We start from the raw sequence: 22,102 nt of genomic DNA on the forward strand, positions 1-22,102 counted from the left end.
GCAGGCGCTAAGATGGGGATGTGCGTCCCATCAATGCGCCCCGCCCCCTCCCTCCCCCGTGCAGTTTGGGAAACCCATCCACTATGTCCTGCACATTTCCCAAAGTCATTAGCCTTCGTAGCAGAAATCTATTTATGGCACTGCACACTTGGTGCACGACTATGCCCCTGTGGATTTACCGACTCCAAATTGATTCCCAACCGAGCAGTAACAGTCAGGGGTTGCCAGCTTCCACGGAGCAATGGCCACTCTCTTCTCCACCGTCATAGCTTGTCTCAAGCGAGTGTTCACGTGCTTCAGGGATAGGGCCAGCTCAGAGCACAGTTCGAGGAAAGTTGCCTTTCGCATCCAAAAGTTTTGCAGCCACTGATCATCCCACAGCTGCATAACGATGCGGTCCCACCAGTCTGTGCTCGTTTCCCTGCACCAGAACCTGTGTTCCACGGAATGCAGGTGACAAGTTATAGCCTGCAGCAATTAGGAATTGTTCTACTGGATGTCTTGTAGCAGGGCAGCCTCGGTGGCATAGACATAGTATCTGCTTCGCCTTCTTGCTCTATTTCTAAAGTACTCCATGATAAACCGCGATGTATTTGTCACGCTCACAATTAGAGTGCAGAGCTGAGCTGGCTCCATGTCTCTGCAGCAATGGCGATCGCAGGGATTAAAAAAAGGGTGCAAAAATCCTTTTCCTGTTTGTTTTGGAGGGGGCGGGGGGGAAGCAGCGCAGCATCCTGGGACGATGACACTCGTCACAACAGCCACCATGGCTAGTTGGACTGTGGGATAGCTACCCACATTGCACTGCTTTCTAATTCGACTTAAGGCTGGCCAGTGTGAACACAAGAGACCAGTGCAAACAGAGTAGCGTGTACAGTCTGCTGCGATTTATATAAATAGGCTGCTGAAAGTCAAATTAAGCTAATTCAAATTAGCGCTGCAGTGTACACATAGCCTAGAGTAAAGGAGGAAACACAGGATGACTAAAATCCCACAGTGACAGAGAATCAACTTTTTCCAGTCCCCAAACGACAGATGAGGAAAATTAAAAAAGGTTGTCAATTTTAAGGATGAGATTGTACCCAGGCTGATATTTCAACTAACAATACAGTTACTATTAACTAAGATGTTAAAAAAAAAAACACAGTCTTCCCCTACAATTAACTTCCCCCCAATAAAAAAGAAACCGATTCCCTTCTATTTGTACACCTATGTATGTTTTACATTCAGCTGTACTTATTCTAAAATTTTGCCCTTTAACTACTTTCATTAAAACCAATATAAAAAGTTTTCAAAATCACTAGACAGGTTAGATCAGTTTATTAAATTTACAGTTTAAACAAAATTACAAAAATCTTTATCCAAATAATATTTGGAATTAATTCAGATTATATACATATACCACTTATTAATAGCTTGGCTAACAAGTGATATTACACAATCTCTTCTACAACATTTTTCTTCTGTAGTTTGTAAAAACTCACTATTGATCAATTCAAATATTCAGTGTGTTCTAACCTAATTATCTCCTATTTTATGTTGTGTATAACTCTTCAAACCATTCTGTTTGAGGGAATGGAAGAGTTATCCAACACTTAATGCAAAGTTATTTGTACAGCAGAGCAGTTAGGTTAACTAAGAAAGTGGCCCTACTTGGCTTTTACTTTGATGTGACAAGCCTAACATAGATCAACCAACTGCACACATCTCTGATTTGGTGCTAAAAGCAGGTTGACAGACCAACTATGGTATGAAATGAGTTGCAAATGCACTACAATTTATATCAGTGTACAAATGTGGATCACATAAAAACCACACATATTCTACTTAGTACTAACAACCTTTACCCCATCCCAAGTAAATGAAAGATGGCCTTCTCCACAAGAATTCTTTGGTGCTGACATGCAACAAGTCAATCCTACAGTCCTTAGGCAGGACACCCATTTAAATTGCAAGTCCTACTTAATGAAAACAGGATCAGCCCCCGACACTCACTATAGGAGGATTTAGTGGTCAGGGCAGAGTTCTGAGAGACTCTACTGAGGCTCCCACCATTCCTTGAGCTTAATGGGGCCAGTATGGCCCATAGCATCAGGAAAGCCTTGGGTTGCTCTAAGCTTTTAATTTTATGCCAGGTGGGGAAGTAACTGGTTCACCCTCATCACACCTTCTTACCAGCATACTTCCATGCTGGAGTCACAGAGATGTCATAACCATCCCCACAACAGACACAAGAATACCCCAGCGACCATTTTGGGACATCTTAATAGACCTTTTGTGAAGGAAGTATAGGCCAGAATCCTGACAGTTCAGTGTTTAGGATAAAAAATGGTCTTAAAGATAAAAAGCATTACACTTTCTTAAATGAAAGAGCTACTGTTTCCTATATACAGTTACCAAAGTGCTTCACTGCTTAGCCAAGAACTGAAACACCATGAACTATTAGGTACATCAATTTTAACAAGGTTTTATATTTTCTCTGTACAGTTAAATCAGTACATAGGAAGAGAAACTATACAACACTGCCTTTATGGTATAACTTACTAATAAAGTGAAAATGGATTATAGAGTGCAAGTTAAAATCAAAAGCTTTTTCCTTATTGCGGGCGTAAGTCCTTAACTTGCCACAATATTTAAACATGTATGCAAGCACATTAAAATAGATTTAATTAGCTACACTATTTCAGATTGCTATGATGATACAAAGTATTTATTCTACATGTTCAACAAAAATTATTAGTGAACAAGCGGATAAAGTTCCAGGAGCCATTTAACTCCCCATCAAGCAGACAAGCTTCAGACTCCCTTCAACCACAGAAGAAAGACAAACAGTTTACAACACATGAAAAATCTTGTAACTGTGTTTAACAGAACAATTTAAACAAACAGAATGTGCTTAATTTAATTGGAGGAAGAAACACCTCTAACCGAGAGACATCCTTTCTATTTGTCTATTTTTAAGTATGATGATTCCATTTTCTAATTTAATCTAGCATTGCCACTCCAGCGTTTTACTTTTGCCTCAATGCAGTTCATTAAATTTGAGAAACTGAAATTTTAGTTGTTCTGATGATTCATTTTATAAATTCCTTATTTGCATAATATGCAAGACCCTGATCTAATCAGTTTTGACTATATTAATTGTTTCTGTAGCTAGTTTACCAGGTAGGCATCATATCAGGGAACCACATTCTTCCAAGGTGTTTGGAGACTTCCGAATGAATTTGATCCAGGTTGTAATCATTATCTGGAATTAATACTTCCTCCATAATAGAAAGCTGAGTGAGCCTCCCTCCACACATCTTTACAAACTCAATAAAACCTCTGCAGGTAACCTCACATTCACCAAGGCCCATGGCTGTTAGGTTCTTACAGCGTTCAGCAATGCAAATGAGCTCATCATCCAAGGGCTGAAGTCCATTAGCACATACCACCAATTCAATCAACCTGGGGCAGTTCATTCCAATACGACCTAGCATGGCTTTGCTTACTGCACGACCAAAGTAAAGGTGTGTAACAGGAGTTTCTTCTCTGAAAAACGCATCAAATTCCTCTTCATATAAAAAGAAGTACATCACAATATTGACTTTGGGGGAGTGCTTAACAAGGGCATCCCAACTTTGCTTTTTAATAGTATGAAATTCAGTTTGTCCAGGATTTTCACTCACAACATCTATGCGAAGATGTTCAAGGTTAACATGTTTCTCACTTGAAAGAGCCAGCAGCAGTTCATCGCTTAGTATGTAATAATTCAAAGCCAGTTCCCTAAGGCCATGACACTGGTCAGCAACACAGAGAATTCCTAAGACAAAAACAAATTTGAAATACATAAATAAAATATATTTATTTTTTTATAAAATACAATAGATATTTGTATATTTAGTTCTCATTAAAATTTTTTTACTCAAACCACTAAACTTTTTAGCAAATTCATATCCCAGAATAATGTCTACTATTTCCAGAAAAGCAACAATAATAGAAAGGGTTGTTTTTGTAGTTTGTGATAAGGTCCAAAGCTGTCAGTTTTACAATAGTTCGTAGTTGATAGCACCCCTAAATGGTTTCAAACAAATCTCTTCATTACAAAAGTTAGTATAAAATATGAAGTGAAGTTCTTCTGTGAAAAGTGGCTAAATATGGAATCTTCTTACTCCAGTTCTGCTTCTTTTGTGCATTCATATCTGCTTATTTTAGTGTTAACATGCTCATGTTACCTTAAGTATATTATGGAACACAAGTTGACTAAGTTTAGAAAATACTGTGTATGGTATGAACAGTTCATGAATTTTAAGCACAACTTTATTATTTCAAGCAAAATTTCTTCACACAGCAAGAGTCACATCCTTTATACTTATGTTACAGAAAGAGACAGGACAATATTTAAACAAGTACTTGCCCTCATGTTGGATTAACTGCACGAAAGGTTTAAGACTTTTTTTTTTAAATCTAAAATTTGATTCTTTACAGAAAGAAAACAAAACATTGGAATGACTGAAACAGCATGGAAGAATCCAGAAAAATTTAAAGTCATATGAAAGGTCTATCAATACTATTCTGATGCTTTCCTTCCACTCCGATTACTCCAGAAATGCTTGACATTAAAGAAGACATTTTCCCATGCTCTAGACAACTCAGAATTCAAGTGGAAGGTTAAAGTACCACCTTTGAGCTGAGAAGTTGCACGAAAGATTTTAAGTGGAAGAATAATTTATTCCAAATGTCAAATACCTGAAAACAGGTTAACATAAATGCATCCTCAACAGTAACTACTGCATTACTACTTTCTTTTTTAATAGATTTACTACTCACCAGCAGGTGACACATGAGGACAGCTACTCATTTTTAGCAGTTTTAAAGTATCACTATTGTTAGCCACAAGAACCTTCAAAGATGGATCATCAACTGGTGTGTCTTCAATTTTGATGGATGATAATGACTTGGAGTTTACAAAAACTACTGTCAGTGCTGATGCAAAATGAGCCTGTTCAGAGAAATGGAGAGAGAGGGGGGAAATTATCTTTCAGTGGACATTTAATGTTATTATATCCATAGCATAGGTAATTGAACTTTTGCCTCAAGGCAGAACCATTCGTTTTGCATTACACGGGCCAAAATATAATAATAAATTCTTATTTAATCAATCTCCTAAACTATGTAATAAAGAATTAAGTGCTTACTCTCAAGCTAGGGGCTATTTTAATGCTTACAGTAAACACAAGCAGTTCTGCCCTCCTCCCTCTCTCCCCGCAAAAAAGAAAGAAGAAAAAGAAGGAAATGCATACAACGAAGAGCTTGAGGGGCTAGAGAATACCAGTAAGTAAAAATACCAAATTAAGAAATATTTTGTTTTCCAGCAAGAAACTGAATTTGGGACTTGTCAAGTGAAAACTGAGCCCTAGCTCCCTGAGAGGAAAAAAAGGAAGGATATGTAAAATTATGTACCATGGCACCTCACTTCTGGAGGTGTGACACATACCAGTACAATTTGAAGTCTTGAGCCATGCATTTGCTTCCCAGATGCTCCAAGTCTCAATTCAGCACCATGCTTCAGCACAGGCTTAAGACTCATTCAAGTCAATAAGACATAAGCAAATGCTTAGATACTTTCCCAGCTGGGGCCATAATCAAGAGGTCACATGACCCAGAGATGTAGATAAACAGATACTAGTTTTATAAAGGTCAGTATCAGCTGGGCAAAAGTTATCGAAGAATGGGGTGTTGTCAAATGTGTGTTACATTTGAAAAAACAAATGTGAAAATTACGTGCTAAAGAAATATACGGCAAGAAATAGAACTTTGTGCATTTGTGTACTTCAAAATTAAAGGGTTGGATTTGTAAAAATTACTTTTCTTTTTAATTTAGTATCATCTGAATAGTTGAACATGCTTAACAAATAATTTAATATCTAGCAAGGTAAAAATTTGCGAACTCATAAGATGTTACCTTGGAGACGTTCATAAAACTTGGTTTTGCTGTTGAAATCAGACCTAATGTCTTGATAGAACAATTCACCAGTTGAGAAAGGATGTCACAGGCAGCTTCTGCAGATTCAGTACTACTATCAACCTAAAAGACAATTTTAAAACCCTGAAATCATTTCGTATTGCTGCCTACAAAGTCAAAAGCGTGATAAGACAGACAATATCCAAAGTAGAGTAACATCAGTGTTTTTAACAGTAGATAGCACTATACCAACTTTTATTTGCTAAAATAAAGAAATGTGAAATTTTTAAGCAGTTAATTTGAAGGCAGCAAAAAGTCATGAAAAGTACTTGCCTACAGTACTTATTACACTGTGGGAATATCAGATAAACCCTGTTCTGAGAGTCCAGAAAACACTAGACATTTTAAGGCTATCTTTGATTTGCCTCATCTTTGCATTTCTTTATCAACATCCCAATTTCCATGCATAATTAGTATTGAACTGCAGGTATATCATAATTCCACAGCTGATACCTCTTCCTTCATAATTATCAACTGTCAGACTTTTGGGGATTTATTTTGGTCTAAAAACAGGATAAACAATAATGTGGACCACTTTGCTGGGTTACTTTTCACACTCTAGCCTAGTGAGACTGACTCTGGAGATCTGGGTTCTATTCATGGCTCTGCCACTGACCTGCTGGATGATTTTGGGCAAGCCTCTTTACAGCGGTACCTCAGTTTCCACATCTGTAAAATGGGGATGATACCTACCTCCTCTGTAAGTGCTGTAAGATCTATGAAAAATGCTATATATGAGCTGCATATTGTTATCTGGATCACTATTCAGATGACATTTTAAGAGGCAAATCAGTTGTATTAAGTGAAATAGCTACATATACTTAAAATAACTGATTAAAATGTTAACCATGGACTGCTACAGAACTGCATCACAAGAACTCTGAAGGCAACTAAGAAAGGAAATTTATTAATGACACTGTTAGGAGAAAGGAACTTCTGAGTTTAATCCTGACTTTGATATCAACTCCCCCTCTGTGGTGTTCACAAATTTAGGATTATTTTACACTATAAACTCATCAAATAAGGGGACCTGGCTACAACACGATAGTCCCCAAATGTAATTAAGACTGTCTTCGAGTATAGATTCTATCCACTTAATGCTATCCCCTTTCTGGCATATCTGCAAGGACAAGCTACATTAATGTTATCATCTGAATGGTCCAACACTTGAATAAAGGGAGGACTACATTAAGGTGGTACTCTGAATATGAACTTTTAATATGTGCGTGTGTAAACGTTACTGTGCAGTTTCTTGGATATTAATATTTCTCAATCACCTCAATATATATGTGCAGCATATAAAAAGTTTTGATGTCCTTCAATATATGCAGTCATATATACTATTCTAATTACCCTTTCTTTGCAACTGGGTGACGAATGCCAATGGGACCTTTACCTCTCTGCTTTAGTTTCTACATCTTTAAGAGGCAGAAAATAGTACTACCTTCCTTCCCTCCCAAAAACTGAGAATTAGTCTGTAGAACACTTAGTGCCACTATAACAAAAACTCTGTGGATAGGGTGTCAATCTTAGTCTTTCAGTATACTTCCACTGACAATATTGGTCTTGTAATTTTTAAATATAAAAGGTAATAACAGCTACTATTTAATGAACTCAAAATTATGACAATGTTGTGCAAAAGTAATGTTTCTTTGGAGACCATACACTAAATGAAATACAACAAGCTATGAAAATCATGTGAAGTAGATACTGTGCATGTATAGGAAGTACACAGTTTTAGCAACTGCTTCCTTCTGAAAAAAAATTGATGCATCAAGTATCTTTGAATATAACTTTCCATGCATTTAATAAAGAATTCAGACCAATTCATTCTTTAAAAAATAGCATTTGGATTGACTGTCCTGCGAAGTGACAAAACAAGCTTCCACTCCTATCTTTACCTTGAAGCTGACATACTGCAGATGATCAGCATGTCTCTTGATAATTTGCTGAATGAGATCAGGATGAGTAGACTTTAAGTAAGAAGTAGCTGGTTGGTTAAGCTCAAATTCAAATTTCCTCCACAGGTCAGGGATGTGAAAAACTTCATTCCATCTTCGGCAAACGGAAGATGCCCGTGCTCGATCTACTAAAGGCAGGAACTGAAAAATATGTAAAACTACATGGTGCGGCAGGGTTCCCCAGTCCATCAAGGTTTGCAGGTGAGACTTGCCAAATGCTGATCCATAGAAACAAGTTTTCTGCTTTTTTGTTCTTTGTGGTACTTGGAGAACTGAGTTTTCAGTTTTAACAGTCTGCCTGATTCTCTTCATTCTCAGAGCAAACAATTTCAGGTACTAGAGTGGTGTGATGTAATGAAGCTACAAAGCTTTCTGTATGTTTTCAAGTACAGTAGATCTCTAAAAAAGTAAAGATGATCAGAAAAACAAAAACAGACATGTCAGCAAAGCCTAGATATATCTGACTACCATACAACATGTCTCTACATTAGATACAATGTACATACAGTAGTAAGGGTCTGATTTCCATACATATGGTATGCTCTACAACGCAATTAATGAAATCAAGTTCCCTAAATCCATTTGAGCTACCCAACCACATTGAGTAAGAGTGTCCACACAGTGTTAAGTGTTACTAATTTGGTGAATTAAGCTAAACCGAGTAAAGGTCACTTTAACTCTGAGTAAATGTGTCCAGTTAATGTAGATTAATCAATCCATTTTAAATATACTTTAATCTGGATGAAGGCTTTTCTATACAGGAAAATTAAGTGCCACTGGATTGTGAAATCTGAAAAAGATTATCCCCACACTGCCTAACAACTTGTCCAGGTAAATCTAATTCAATGAACATCCTGAATATCTGAACACATACTTTCACCCATGTGTTTTTTTTGTTTGTTTGTTTGTTTTTTTAAAACAAAAAGCACAAATATTACTGTACATAAAAGCAAGGCAAGACTCACTGAACAAGCAAAGTGGATGAACCCACAGGATAGTTTTTTAATCAACAACCTAGAATGTCAATGCTTCTGAAATACTTAACTTTTCTTTTTAAGTGAATTCATCCTGTATAGTTGACACGGTATAATAGATAATAGATGAAAGGTGAAAACTAAATATTTTATGTTTTTATTTTACACCTTTGCAATGCTAATCTAGGCTACAGACATTTATGTCACACTTGCCCGCACAGTGTGAGGATCCTACTTTAGCATGCTGTAACGTTGCAAAGAAACTAGTTTATTATTGGCCAAGCTTGTGAAGCTTTACATAAAACTTAATGGCATTTCCATATCTTTAATGTGATAATTTAAGTGGCATATCAGATCAACTCCAGAATTTCCAGGAATTTTCCAGGTATCAGGTCACAATCCTCTTAATTAGGGGAAAATCAAAAAGAAGAAAATGGGAAACAATGCCATTTGTACATAAAAGCCACAGCTTTAAGCCCCACTATATAACTGTCTGTAGAATAAAGAACTGGTTGTGTCACCACTAATAGCTTCCAGCATAATACCACCGCTTGTTTCATCTCTTCTCATCCTCCCAATATAATTTTATGTCAATATACGGAATCTCCTATATTTTGGATAAAAAGATGATAAATAATGGTGGGAACAGAGAGCCCCAGCACAAGGGGAGGGAGGCATGGGGAGGCAGAGATCGCATGGACTGGGATGAAGGACCCTAGAATGGAGGGCACAAAGAACCCCTGGTGTGGTTTCAGAGTTGTTTTTTTAAATATATATAAAAAGGAAGATACTATTGACTGATTAGTTATGGGTAGTGAGCTTTCAGAAAGGATTTAAGTTACATTAGAGGCTTACTGGATAAGAATGCCACAAGCACAGAGCAGCATAAATAAGGCAACAAGACATTTGTGCCTGTGTATGGGTTTAATCTAAATTGCTACAGTATGTGATCCAAATAGAAATTAGTTTTATTAGCAATAAAATAGGTCTGCTATTTTTCCACTGTAACATCCACTCTACTATGCTGTCTTCATAGTTTTGTACTGTCTGATCTTGCACTTTGACAAATTGTAAAACTGCATAATTCTATTGGAAATCCTGTGAAGCGTGCCATATTCAGAAGCCTATACAACCCTTTTGTAAATAAGTCAAAAAATTAACCACAAAAAAGCAATGAAGTCAGTCTAAAAGACCTATTTAATTGTGATTTGTTTGCATTCCCACAGTACGTAACTGTGGGAAAGCCACATACCATATTGTGGCTAGGTATAATCTAGAACAGCGGTTCTCAACCGGTGATACTTCGATGAAGGCTGGGTGGTACGTGAGCTATACCGTGCCGCCGAATTCGCTGCTGAAAGTCCCCACCCACCCACTCTCGTGAAACCCTGCCGCCGAAAAGGGGCAAACAGCGGAAGGGTTTCGGCGGAGGGCATTGTTCCCCCCACGTAACCCGCCGCCGCCGAAAGCCCCCTTCCTTTTTTCCCCAAGGTTGAGAACCGCTGATCTAGAACCAAATAGGAACAACATGAACATGAAAAAAAAAAGTGTCATGCACAGACTAAGTCCCATTACAAGTTCCTTTAAAGGGACCTTCCCACTTTCTGGATTTTTTTTCCACGTGCTAACCAATTCTTTAAGAGTATTATGGCTTTTTATCAGTTTCTAAAATTAAATCTTCTAGTTCTAGACATTTAACAGATAAAGCACCCACAATTCCAGCAAACTGGCTAAATAACTGAATCTGACTACACAGGAGTCAAGAAAGGAAAACTATTAGCCTAGATGCATCTTTGGGACTAGAGGAAGTCCAATTCTCCATTTCTCATGAAAATGGAGTTATTCAACATTATGTTGAACTCTTAGGACCAGACTTCAGTATATATTACAACTTAAGATGTAAGAGTGTGTAAATTAAACAGAGCACAAATCAAAGCACGCTAATCCAAAAAGTCTACAGGATTTAGCAGTATGCCACAGATAAAGAATTCTGACTGAATGTCAACTATTACTTCTCTACCAAGTCAAAGTCCATGAAAACTAAACAATTTTCACCCAATATTTTGTAGTTTACAGGGAATAATAGAAACCTGAGACAACTAATTTTAATGATGAAAAGAATACCTTTTTGCTTGTCTGTAGGTCTGAAAAAACTAAACCCTTTTCTCAGAGCAACAAGGTGGATGAGATAATATCTTCTGATGGAGAAAGACAAGCTTTCAAGCTTTTATTGGACAACATAAAATGGTCCAATAGAAGATATTACCTCATTCACCTAGGTCTGTCTAATATCCTGGAACCAACATGGGTACAACAAACCCTTTCCTTGTCCTTTCAGTTCAGGAACTTTACAGTAAGTTTTTTCTCCAGTTAAAATATGGAAGGTAACTCTTAACCCAATGAGCACCTTCTACATATTAAGGGAGTGTCAGCATTAAAGCCAGAATTTTTCCCAAACAGCTAACCACTTTATGAAATATTAAATGTACTTTCACCTTCTCAGCAACTTCCAGAATCCTTATACTATTGGTTTATATTCCTCTAATATCCCTACAGTTTAGAGACCAAGAGGAAGATTTTCAAAAGGCACAAATGGTAGTTCAGCTTCCAGCTCCCATTGGCTCATCCCAAATTCCCAGCTGCACTAGAGCTGCAGCTTTTCAATCAACTTCAAGCCTCCTGATCCAGGGAGAAGTCAGGGGTGAAACTGGGCTCTAGATAAGCTAGAGCAACCTAAAGGAGCTGAGCACCTGATCTAATTTATGCCAAAGGACAGATGATCCCAAGGTGATGCCCATTGGCCAGGATTACCAGAGTGCATCATATTTGAGCCTGCCCCCATGCTAGGGAGTTCAGAAACAATTGGCATAGGATGCTTTACTTCAGCCCTATGCTATGCTAGCAGAATCCTCAACTGCTGCCTTAAGGCTGCTTTAATTCCCTTGCGGGCCATTCCATCTTATGAGGGGCTGAGGTTTTCACCATTCATGAATGTGTTTTAACCTCTCTCCCCACAGACTTAAATAGTTCTGTGAATAGCCAAAATTCCACAACATCTGCATTCAAAGAGTTGACTATAGGATATGACCTTATCCAATTTTCGACACAAACACCTACAATATCTTTCAAGACGTTTAACTTTGAGTCTTCCAAGATTGCTTTCATGCCATGCCTCTTCAGCAGATACTACAGATTCTATTAAGTCACTTTTACTTCCTTCTACAGTCTTCTGGTGGTTCCAAGGCTTAGGCTGATTATAAGAAAACAACACTGGTTCCATCAGTTCCAAATCGAGGTCTGATTTATTCCTGCAGATCTCTTCAAGCATAAATGAGAGGTGAAAGAACCTCAAATCAAGTTAATTTGTTTATGCTTATGAGTAAGCTCCAAAACATGTCCTGCCATGTGCCTCACCAAGCACAATCTCTTCAGATGCTGTTCTATGGATGTAAGGGGTATGTACACTTTGCACCAAGTTACAATAGCCATCAGATTGCTTCCCGGTACAATCTTTTTCCCTGTTCCCTTTCAGACATGCTCCCTATGAGCAGAAGCACTAGCTCCTGTGCACCAAAGGGCACAGGGACTGCTACTGTAAGTCTTTATGTAGCCAAACAAGGGGAAGGGAGTGAAGTTTATGGGCACCCTCAATCCCTCAGGAAAATGGAATAACAGTCTGGCCCTAAATGAATTGGCAGTCTGGGTCTAAACCTTAGAAGATCACAGGCCCACATCAAAACTTGCATCCTTGTTGGCAACTTCAGCAGCGGTCAAAGACAGAATAAGCATGAAGACTTAAGGTTTGAGGAAGCTTTATCAAAAAGGAAGGATCTTAGTTGGACATATGGTCAATATTATAGCCAGTTCCTGCTACACTGGGGCCTCTGAAAATTAAGAAAACGACTTGAAACTGGCAACAGAAGCAGACTGGGAGCCAATGTAAAGGCCATGACACAGAAATGATGTGTTTATGGTATCCTAGTCCACTGAGGAGATGGATAGCTGTATTCTCTCCAATGTGGTGTGCCTGCCTCACATTTAGTGTCAGAACTAGTTTCAGGAATCTAGAATATAAAAACTAAGAATCTGGCTGCAGTTATTCATATTCTGAGAGGAAATGACAAAACATCCTAGAAAGCTGAATGTTGACATTTTCCACTATTGATGCTGCTTGATTTTCCAGGGTTAGTAAGAAGCTGAACAAGATTGAAGGTTCACATCACTTTGAAGAACAGGAAGTAAATATGTTCAATGCAGGGGGATGCCAGTAGGAAAGACAACATTCTAGCTAGTTCTTTAAAGAGATACCTCTCTATGAACAGCATCACTGCTGTCTGTTTTGTAGATAGAGGACTTCAGTCACCAGGAAAATTATTCCAGCAACTTTCAGAAGCAGTAAATCCACTTTAAAGAACATGGTAAAGTATGATTATATTCATATGATAAAAAGCAAAAGAACGCTAGACAATATGCAGAAAGTTAAGAAATTCCTCAGACACTTTAAATGATTAATTATTTAAATTAAATAACTAATTCAAAAGTATTTTTCCTACACACAGTTCGTGCTACAAGTTTGAAAGGTAATCAGATCCAAGAATACAAAAAATAGTATGTGACTATCTACTATTGTTTCACCACCTAGATGACTATAAGTGAAAGATGAGAAAAATATGCTGTTCTTTGTATAATCAGTTCTGTTGTACTTAAGTTTCCTGTTGTGTAGTCTTTCACAGAGCAATAGGAAGAGGAAAACCATGTTAAAAAAATTGTGGCTAAAGTCACAATAAATTGCAAGCTGTAACAACTGAAATTTTGTCTTTGTAACTGACTACATTTTAAGTTGCTGTGCTCTAAAAAGGAAAGTGTTTCAAATCTAGTCAAGAATTTGATTTTTACTAATTTAAAGAATTTAAGAGCAGCACACTAGTTCATGTTAATACACACAATATGTTGCTTCATTATTCAGACCATTTTTATCAGACAGTCATCTATCAAACCAAATTAACCACTGTTCAGAGAATTACTAAATGGATCTGCAGTACAACATTAAAGTGAGCATTCTGATATAATAGGCAGGGATGGTAGCTTCCTATTAGATCCTGTTTTCGGTTGCTTGTAACTTTGCAAACTTTAAACTGCCTGTGATGAAATTATCCATGCCAGGTATCTGCCTCAGGCAGATTCAGTCGGCCAAAAATTCAGACAGCCAAAATAGCTCACCTATTTCTGAGAATAAGGTATAAGGAAAAAATGCTTTCCCATGTTAATTTCTGCCATCTTCTTCTTTGATAAGCAACCATATACTTTGCACAAGGGACTTAATTTGGCTGGTGGAAGCTTTTGTGTTAAGGATGTGCCTTTTGCTATTTTGTGAAAATCTGCACAAATTTGGCCAAGTTATAAGTGTGTGACAAACTGCAGCTCACACAAGCTCAGCAGACACTTGCAGAGCTTCACAGCTAAATTCCCTAAAGATTTTGATTGCATGCCCCAAATTGCAGCACTAGGCTGCCACAGACCAGGCTGGACACGAGAACTGAGAGGTGGTCTCCTGTGCTCTCAGTGACACCATTGCTGGGCCCAAGCAGGATGGTGGAGGAGATCTCAATTTGAATGCAGAGGGACCCCAAATTAGGGAGGAAAACGGTGACTGGCTGAGCGCCAATGGATGGGAAGACCAAATTCTGAGAAAGCGCTGGGGAGATGAGGACTGGCTGGGCAAGGTGCCTGGAGAAGAAGGGGTCACAGTTGGGGGGAAATGGACAAAAGTCTCTGCCCAGAAGAACACACTCCCCTCTAGAGTCTCACCATTCTTCTGCCATCAGCACATATGGAAAAAGTGTTGTGTATATGCACTACAATGATCGCATAAGGAGGTCGAATTAAGGCAACCTTACTAAACTGGCAACCTTAATCCTAGAACTACCAAACTTTGACTACTTATCTTTGCAACATTAATAATGTTTTAGTGCATCTTTTTGCATGCAATATATTATTCACTTCAAAATTTCACACACTATTATACATTGCTAAAATTTTAATTCTATTGTTGTGACTCTGCATCATCTACATAATGCAACTATGAAAACTGTGCATGCCTCTTCTCTAAACATAAACGGCCAGTTGCTCCACAGCAGACATTTGGCACCCAGTATAGATAAGAAGTAATATGCAGAGGTTTGTTCTAAACTGCAGCTGAAGGATTGTTTGGGCAGTTGGGAATCATCAGAATGCAAGGACTCTGACCACACCTCCATATGCTAGGGTAGGGCCAAGATGTGAAATAAGTATCTTGTAAAATGCCAAATATATATGGTACATGAAATGTAGACTGCAGGTTGTCAGCAGTCAGAACAAAGTATGGGTAATTATTACATTAACTATTATATTATTTTAGTTTAGATATTTTGAGTGATAGTTTTGGTGTTCTACATACTTAATGTAATATCTTAAAACCCTTGCAAGGTTGCATCACATTATTGTGCGATGCCAAATTTAGAACCACAAACTGAAAAAGTTTTCTGCTTATAGATCATGAATCATTACAACTGCAGATCTCATTTGTTTTATTTTCCTTTTATACATAACTATTCATTGAATCTTCTGGAATTACCTAAAGTCTAAAATAAGAAAGGTATGTCGTGTACACAGCTATTTCTTAAAAATAGTTTACAATCTTTTCTACAACTGAAGTTAACTATCATCTACTTTCCAGGTGATATAATCAAGGTAGTCTTGAATCAGAGGTGCACATGCACACATACCTCCAAAGAATGTGGAAGTTCCTGTCTAACATCATCACCTTTCAGGTATTTGAACATCCATCCCATTGCTGAGTCATCCTGTATGTGTGGAAAGGATTCCTTAACCAGAAGGCAGGGTGGGGTCCCAGAAGATGAACTGACCTGTGAAGTCATTGACCAAAGAAACTGACCTGCAAAGTTTGGGAAACCCATGAGGGACTTTAAGAATTCTTTAATTCTAATAAAGTGTTTTAATTAACCCAAGAGCACTACACTGAAGAAGCTAGTCAACATGTTTGCCCAGCAAACAATTCTGTAACAGAACAGGGATCTTCAAGGTGCATAGCTCTCATCTTGTGCCACTTCAGTCCTACAGAAGGCGCCCAGTTTGCATTAGGTGTACAATCATAGAGAGATTAAAGTTACAAAGTAACTACCGTATTATCAAATCACCACCACAAGTATAGCATTCCCCTTAACCAAGCAAGACTGTAAAGGGATACAGAAGTTTTCCAACCACATGCAGGAAAAAAGGTGTTGCTTAGTTCACACAACTAAGAGCTGGGGAGCTGTGCTCATCTAACTGCAGGCAAAATACAGGAGAGAATCTGTGTGGATAGCATCCATAGAATTTTTTTTTTAAATTCAATGTCTTTCAGTTACAGTACATCCTACTGTTACACGGTGTTCCTAACAGAAATTTTTTTTTGTTAATTATCCTTTTGATCGCTTTTAGTTGTTCTGCACATGCACTACCTTCCTGCAAGATTATAAATTGCTACAGTATACAAGAAAAAATTGACACAGTAAATAATTTATAATTAGTACTTAAACAAATATACTATGCATAAGAACACAACTGAAAAATCAACTGTGACAGAATATGCACAGATATTTTAAAACTATAAAATTATAGAACCAACATAATTAAATATAAAAGCCCAATTTGTAAGTTGCATAGGACATTCTGAAACAGTTTTCTTACCTAAAGAAAGCTTCCAAGTTATGGTGGGTACTTGATGAATGAACTGTAGTAGCCGCAGCCATGGGGCATTCACCAGCATCTGTCTGCTTTCACTGCTTGTCTATATAAAAATGCCACAAAAAGCTTTTAAGTTATGTTTACAAATTAATGCTGAGATTCCATCCAGTACAAGAAATAGGGAGTTAATAAGGAACTTTGGTCACCTCCTTTGTCTTTGCCTTCCCTACTGACATTTATACAGAGATCCCTTAGCATAGCAAAACAAAAAATTGTTGTGTCAGTCCAATGTCATATGGATGTTTTTTTCATATTGCAAATACCACAAATAGAATTGGTAGTCTCAGCTCAAGATGAGTCTTACAGGCTAGGGAGTAAGTTTACTGGCCAAATTGTATGAAGGAGCTTAAACAACTGCTCAACTCATCCAGTGCTACTAGTCATTTGTTCCCATGAGTAGTGAACTTAAAAAATAAATCACTACCTGAATTAACTATTAATGTAATCTAAAGTCACAGAAAACACAGAGTATATTAGAGAGCAATCACATAGGCTTTTCCCTATTTTTCCTGTGTCAAGGATTTTTTTCCTTTATCTCATTCTGCTTCTCTACAAGGAGTTTTCCAGATCAATTTCATCTGTTTTAAAACAGCAATAAGAATCTCTGTCCTATAATCAGGTCAGTAAGGTTATTTTTGCAATAGCACAGAGTAGATATTAATATGTTACTTCAATACTTTTTGTATTTCTGAAAAATACTAACAAAAACCCTAACTCATCCCATCTGTCCTATTCTCAGCATTTTGGTATTCCTCCCACCATTGTTCAATTTGAGAAACTATAGTATAGGCTAATGCAAGAACACTATTTGCAGCCACCTTCTACTTAATTATCTCAACTGCCACTTATTTTTTGCATATTGAAAAGATTTCCAGTATCATTTTTGGTGGTTTACTTATTACAAGTTTGACCAATAGCATGCTTATGAATCTCAACACACCAAAAAGCAGGATATTCTTCTGTGTTTCATGAAGATTTAAGTTAGGGTAACTACAACAACTAGTTGCTTAAGCTCATCATAATTTACAATTCAGGGTTAAAAAAATTCCTCTCATTTTTCTTATACTGAATATGCTTAGAAGTTCCCAATACAGATTTATACAGTAAATCAAACAGATGCTTCTGTGTTTCACAAAGAATTAGACTGGGTAACTATGCAACAGTTAGAGACTTAAGCTAATCACAAACTGTAAATTTTAATAGAGTAGATTTATCTTTTCCTTTTATTGAAAGAATATAAATTCACAGTACAGATTACAGTAAATCAAGCAATTACATTTTATCTTATAATTCTTTGTGTTTGTAGATAAGAGATAAAGGGTATTGATTAAGATTTAGAAGCCATATAGAAAACAGAAAAGTTTTCAAATCATTATTTGCATATTGTATTTTGAGTTTTAGAGTGATGTGTGTAAAAAACTGGAAGAGCTTAGCTACAAATATTACCTTGGCAAGGTAACTGAGTCAAGCTGACATTCTTAGTAATTAGATATCTGGTTTAAATTTCTAAAATTCTAACTTTAGAGTTTGATTGAACTGCCACAGGCAGTCCATAATTTAACTATCACATTGACAAAGTTCTGTATTTAAGAATGGTTCAATGCTGGTACCAAAATTACCTGTCTGGAATAGTAAAGTATTAAGATAGTTTCCCTTCGTAACAAGAGTGTGATAGACCTTGAATTAATTTATAGCATTTATCTCCTGACAAGTTGTAACATCCCATATTATTAACATCCTATGTTGATGTCATTAACACTGTAAACACTAATCGTTTTAATTTGGCTTTTTGTAATTCTTATTAGGCAAAATAGAATTTAAAACAAATGAAACAAATTTCAAATAACTCTGCAATTTGTACTTTAGCTAGAATCTAGAGAACTATGAGAAACTTGGTAGAAGGCAGTTGGTTAATTAAATCTACTTAATGTGTGTTATGTCTCTCACAATCTCCACACGCTAAGGATTCCAGTAGAAAGTTAATTTAAAAACAAAAACATTACCCTGCAGTGTTTCCAATGCAAATATTGCTGTTTTGTGCTAGTGAACGAAAATCAGAGCTAAGTAATGAGACACTAAAACAAGCAAGACTAATAAGTCTAGCTTTTAGCACAGAAAAAATGGAAAGACTGAATAACAGGTGAAACTTAGATTTTAAAAATGCTCTCATTTACAGGAACCTAAAATGTTACTTGTAAGAAAAAATACCTTCCCCTCCCCTCGGATCCTTTTTAGCCAAGATAGTATTCAAAGTAAATACCGCTTTCTTTGGGATATACTATTATAAATAAAACTATAATTTCAAGTCATTATGATACTCTGTACTTAACATAACACCTTTAACGTAAGGCTCTCAGAGCACTTTCAAAGCTAACCTTTTTCCCCAGGTATAAACTAGATACAGGAATTTAATTGATTTGTCCAAGATCACAGAAAGTCTGTGGCAGCATTAAACAAAACCCAGGTCTCCTATTTCTGTCACGTGCTGAAGCCAATGAGAACAGACTCTAGGCTCTTAAAGGAGATTAGGGCCTAGTATCTACTCCCATTGGTTTCAATGAGAGCAACATCACATCCTAAATAAAGGGATATTCAAAGCTTCAAGAAATAAAAAGAGTGAAGTCAGTAATAGGAGACTGATTATACTCAATTACCAGTTAAACTGGGACTACTGTTATTTCAGAGGAGAGACACAGCTTTACATTTTTTAAGAGAAACACAACCCTGGTCAAGTAATGGATATTTCATTTTGTGCAACTCTGCCCTATAAATACAACTGACAACTAGAATACACTTGCTTCAGAACACCATTTAAATGTAATAAGATAAGTTCTCTTTATAAAAACTGGCTTGTGATTCCTCCCTCCTTTAATGTATGTACCATTTCAGATGTCTGTGATGATGATACAGCCACTTTAAATATGAAGGTGGGTATCAGACATTTAAAAAATTTCTCACTCACTAGCCTAAAGAATATTAAAAAATTAAGCCAGCCAAGGAATTATAAATCTTTATCCCTGACTTTAATCTTTTTTTTTTCCAAGTAGTAAACAGCAGTTACTCAGAAATCTTGCTAAACTCCTGTTTGAAAATCAATCCTCTCTTTTTTGGTTTTATGTTAACCCCCTTTTTTTTTTTAAAACCCCTTTTTACATAATTTACTCAATGCTCCAATGTAACATTTTATAGGTAAAAATACTGTAAAGAAGCTTTTAGTTTACCTATTCTTTATGGAATAATAGAAATCAAGACTCTCTCTAGTGTTTCCTGCAGCATTTCACCCCAGTTTTAAGAAGTATTCTGCACACTCCACATTAGAAAATCCAACCTTTTTAACCTGACACCCTCTTTTTTAAAAATGTGCAGAGAACAACAACTATGAGAAGTCTTTTGAGTGACCCCTCAGTTCAACTCCATCTAGAAACTGAAAGATGACATCAACCAGCCATGCCTAACAGAGTATTATTGAAACGCTTTCTCCTTTCGCCAAGATGTCAACATTACCTCTCTCCTACTAGATACCAGGATCTGCCAAGCCTCTCACCTGAGAAGAGATGCCCACTATTACACACTAAGTTTAGTGTCTGATGAGGGAAGATTTTTCTTAATACACGTGGAGATATCAAGAATGTTTTTCATTGTGGGTCTCCTCTCATTCAGAAGGCTCCAGTCTGAAAAAGACCAACCGGAACGGGGGAGGTGGAGCCTATAATAACCCCAGCAACTGGGCCACTGTTTATAAAGGACAAGAGAAGACAGGCACGGGAGCAGGACAGACGTCAGGGGCAGAAGCAGCTTTGGGGCTCAGAGTGAATTAAGATCTAAAGGCGAATTACCCTTTACTGCGGCCGTTTCTGACTTTGCAGGTTAGGGCTCTGTCAATCACTCCCCATCCCCCACGGCTCCCCTGTATACAGCCTGCATCGCCCCGCCCCTCCCCACCACTCTCCCCATTCGCTCCATGACCCGCCCCGCCTCTTACCCTCACTGACCCCTTCTCGGCCCAAACACCGCCCCACCGCTCCCTCGGGCACCCCGACCCCCGCCGGCTGCGGCTGCCCCCCAGTCACCGCCCCGCTCCTTACCCCTACGCAGGCCGACGCACGGCAACAGTTCCTCCCCCCCCCCGTTCTCAGAGCATCCCCAGTGCCCCCCACCTTCTCCTCAGCCCCGCCGCTCAGCCCGTTCTCACGGAGCCTGGCAGCAGGGCCTTATTGCGCAGCTCACTCTCCCGGCATCCCGGCCCCTCACACTCACCGCTGCGGCCGCGACGCCCCCGCCGGCTGCCTAGCTCGAGGGGATTGGAGACGGCGGATCAAAACCTCTAGGCCAACGGAGACCCGACCGAGCCTGACTGGGAGGGGGGGAGAAGCGCCTTCACCAGCCTCCCCCGCCAAGCGCGCTCCCTGCTACGCATGCGCGGGCCTCTCACGGTCACCTGACGCATGCGTCGTCTGCAGGTTTCTGTTGTCCCGCCACTAGGTGGCGGGGAAAGTCCGTCTTTGGGTCGGAGCGTCTCCCGCGCGCGCGCAGGCCCCAACGAGATGGAACGGCGGCAGCTTCCGGTCTGGCTGCCTGAGCACGTGACGCACAAGCCGCAGCGTCGGCGAGCTGAGAGGATCGGGGCCTCGTTGTTTAAAAGGCGGATGCGGGGGGCGGTGAGGCAAGTGGGTAACCGGGGGTGGGCTGTCCTTCCCCGCTCCCCAGGGCCAGGCAGAGGCAGCCCACACTCGGGGGCGGGCAGAGGAGCTCAGTATAGTGGGGGGGCGGAGGGAGACGACTGAGGGAGATGGGAACCTGTGTTCCCACTGCCAGCCACAGCGCTCTCAGAGCCGCCGCTCTGCCCTTTCCACCAGTGCCAGGCCCAGGGCAGCGCCCTCAGAGCCGCCCCCTCCTCACCAGGCTCTGCCCGGCCCAGTACAGCGCCCCCACCCCCATCTCCTCGTCACGCTGTGCCAAGCCCAGCATAGCGCCTCCAAACCAGCCTGCTGCTCCCTGCCCTGCCAGGCCTAGTACAGCACCCCGGACTACGTCCTTTTGTCCCCCCTGTGCCAAGTCCAGCACAGTACCCATAGACCTGCCCCCTCCCTATCTGGCAGGCCCAGCAGTGTACCCACACCTGCTACCTCCTCTCCCCATGCCACGCCCCAGCCTCTCCACCTGGTGCCAGGCCCAGAAGCTCAGCACAGTTGTCCTCACACATACTCACAGTGCTGCAGAGGGAGAATCTACCACCTCTGCCCTCTCCTCCTCAGTGCCAGGCCCAGGATCCCCGCATGCTGAGACCCATTCCCGCCTCTTCTCCACCCCCAGGAGCCCAGCACACTACTTTCAGGGAGCATCCACTCCCCACCCACTCAGTGGCAAGCATAGGTGCT

General features: G+C 39.2%; 1 protein-coding gene across 6 annotated transcripts; it reads right to left on the bottom strand.

The window, feature by feature from the left end:
• Positions 1 to 1,304: 1,304 nt before the first annotated feature.
• LOC137165313 (F-box/LRR-repeat protein 21-like) lies at positions 1,305 to 21,185 on the bottom strand. 6 transcript variants are annotated; one of them, XM_067566536.1, is made up of 8 exons: positions 20,982 to 21,185; positions 20,269 to 20,395; positions 16,668 to 16,767; positions 15,704 to 15,781; positions 7,906 to 8,364; positions 5,945 to 6,067; positions 4,810 to 4,981; positions 1,305 to 3,802 (listed from the first exon to the last, which is right to left on the bottom strand). In XM_067566536.1, the coding sequence occupies exons 5-8, from the start codon at positions 8,275 to 8,277 to the stop codon at positions 3,159 to 3,161; spliced, it is 1,311 nt and encodes a 436-aa protein (XP_067422637.1). In that variant the 5' UTR covers positions 8,278 to 8,364; positions 15,704 to 15,781; positions 16,668 to 16,767; positions 20,269 to 20,395; positions 20,982 to 21,185; the 3' UTR covers positions 1,305 to 3,158. The 6 variants fall into 6 exon arrangements, with proteins under 6 accessions (XP_067422637.1, XP_067422636.1, XP_067422631.1 ...); XM_067566535.1 differs by having other exon boundaries at positions 15,704 to 15,844; XM_067566530.1 differs by having other exon boundaries at positions 15,704 to 15,873.
• Between the last annotated feature and the right edge of the window lie 917 nt (positions 21,186 to 22,102).

Source organism: Emydura macquarii, unplaced genomic scaffold, assembly GCF_026122565.2.
Source record: "Emydura macquarii macquarii isolate MOO-44397 ecotype Brisbane River unplaced genomic scaffold, CSIRO-AGI_Emac_v2 contig_2768, whole genome shotgun sequence".
In the NCBI taxonomy this organism is placed as follows: domain Eukaryota; kingdom Metazoa; phylum Chordata; order Testudines; family Chelidae; genus Emydura; species Emydura macquarii.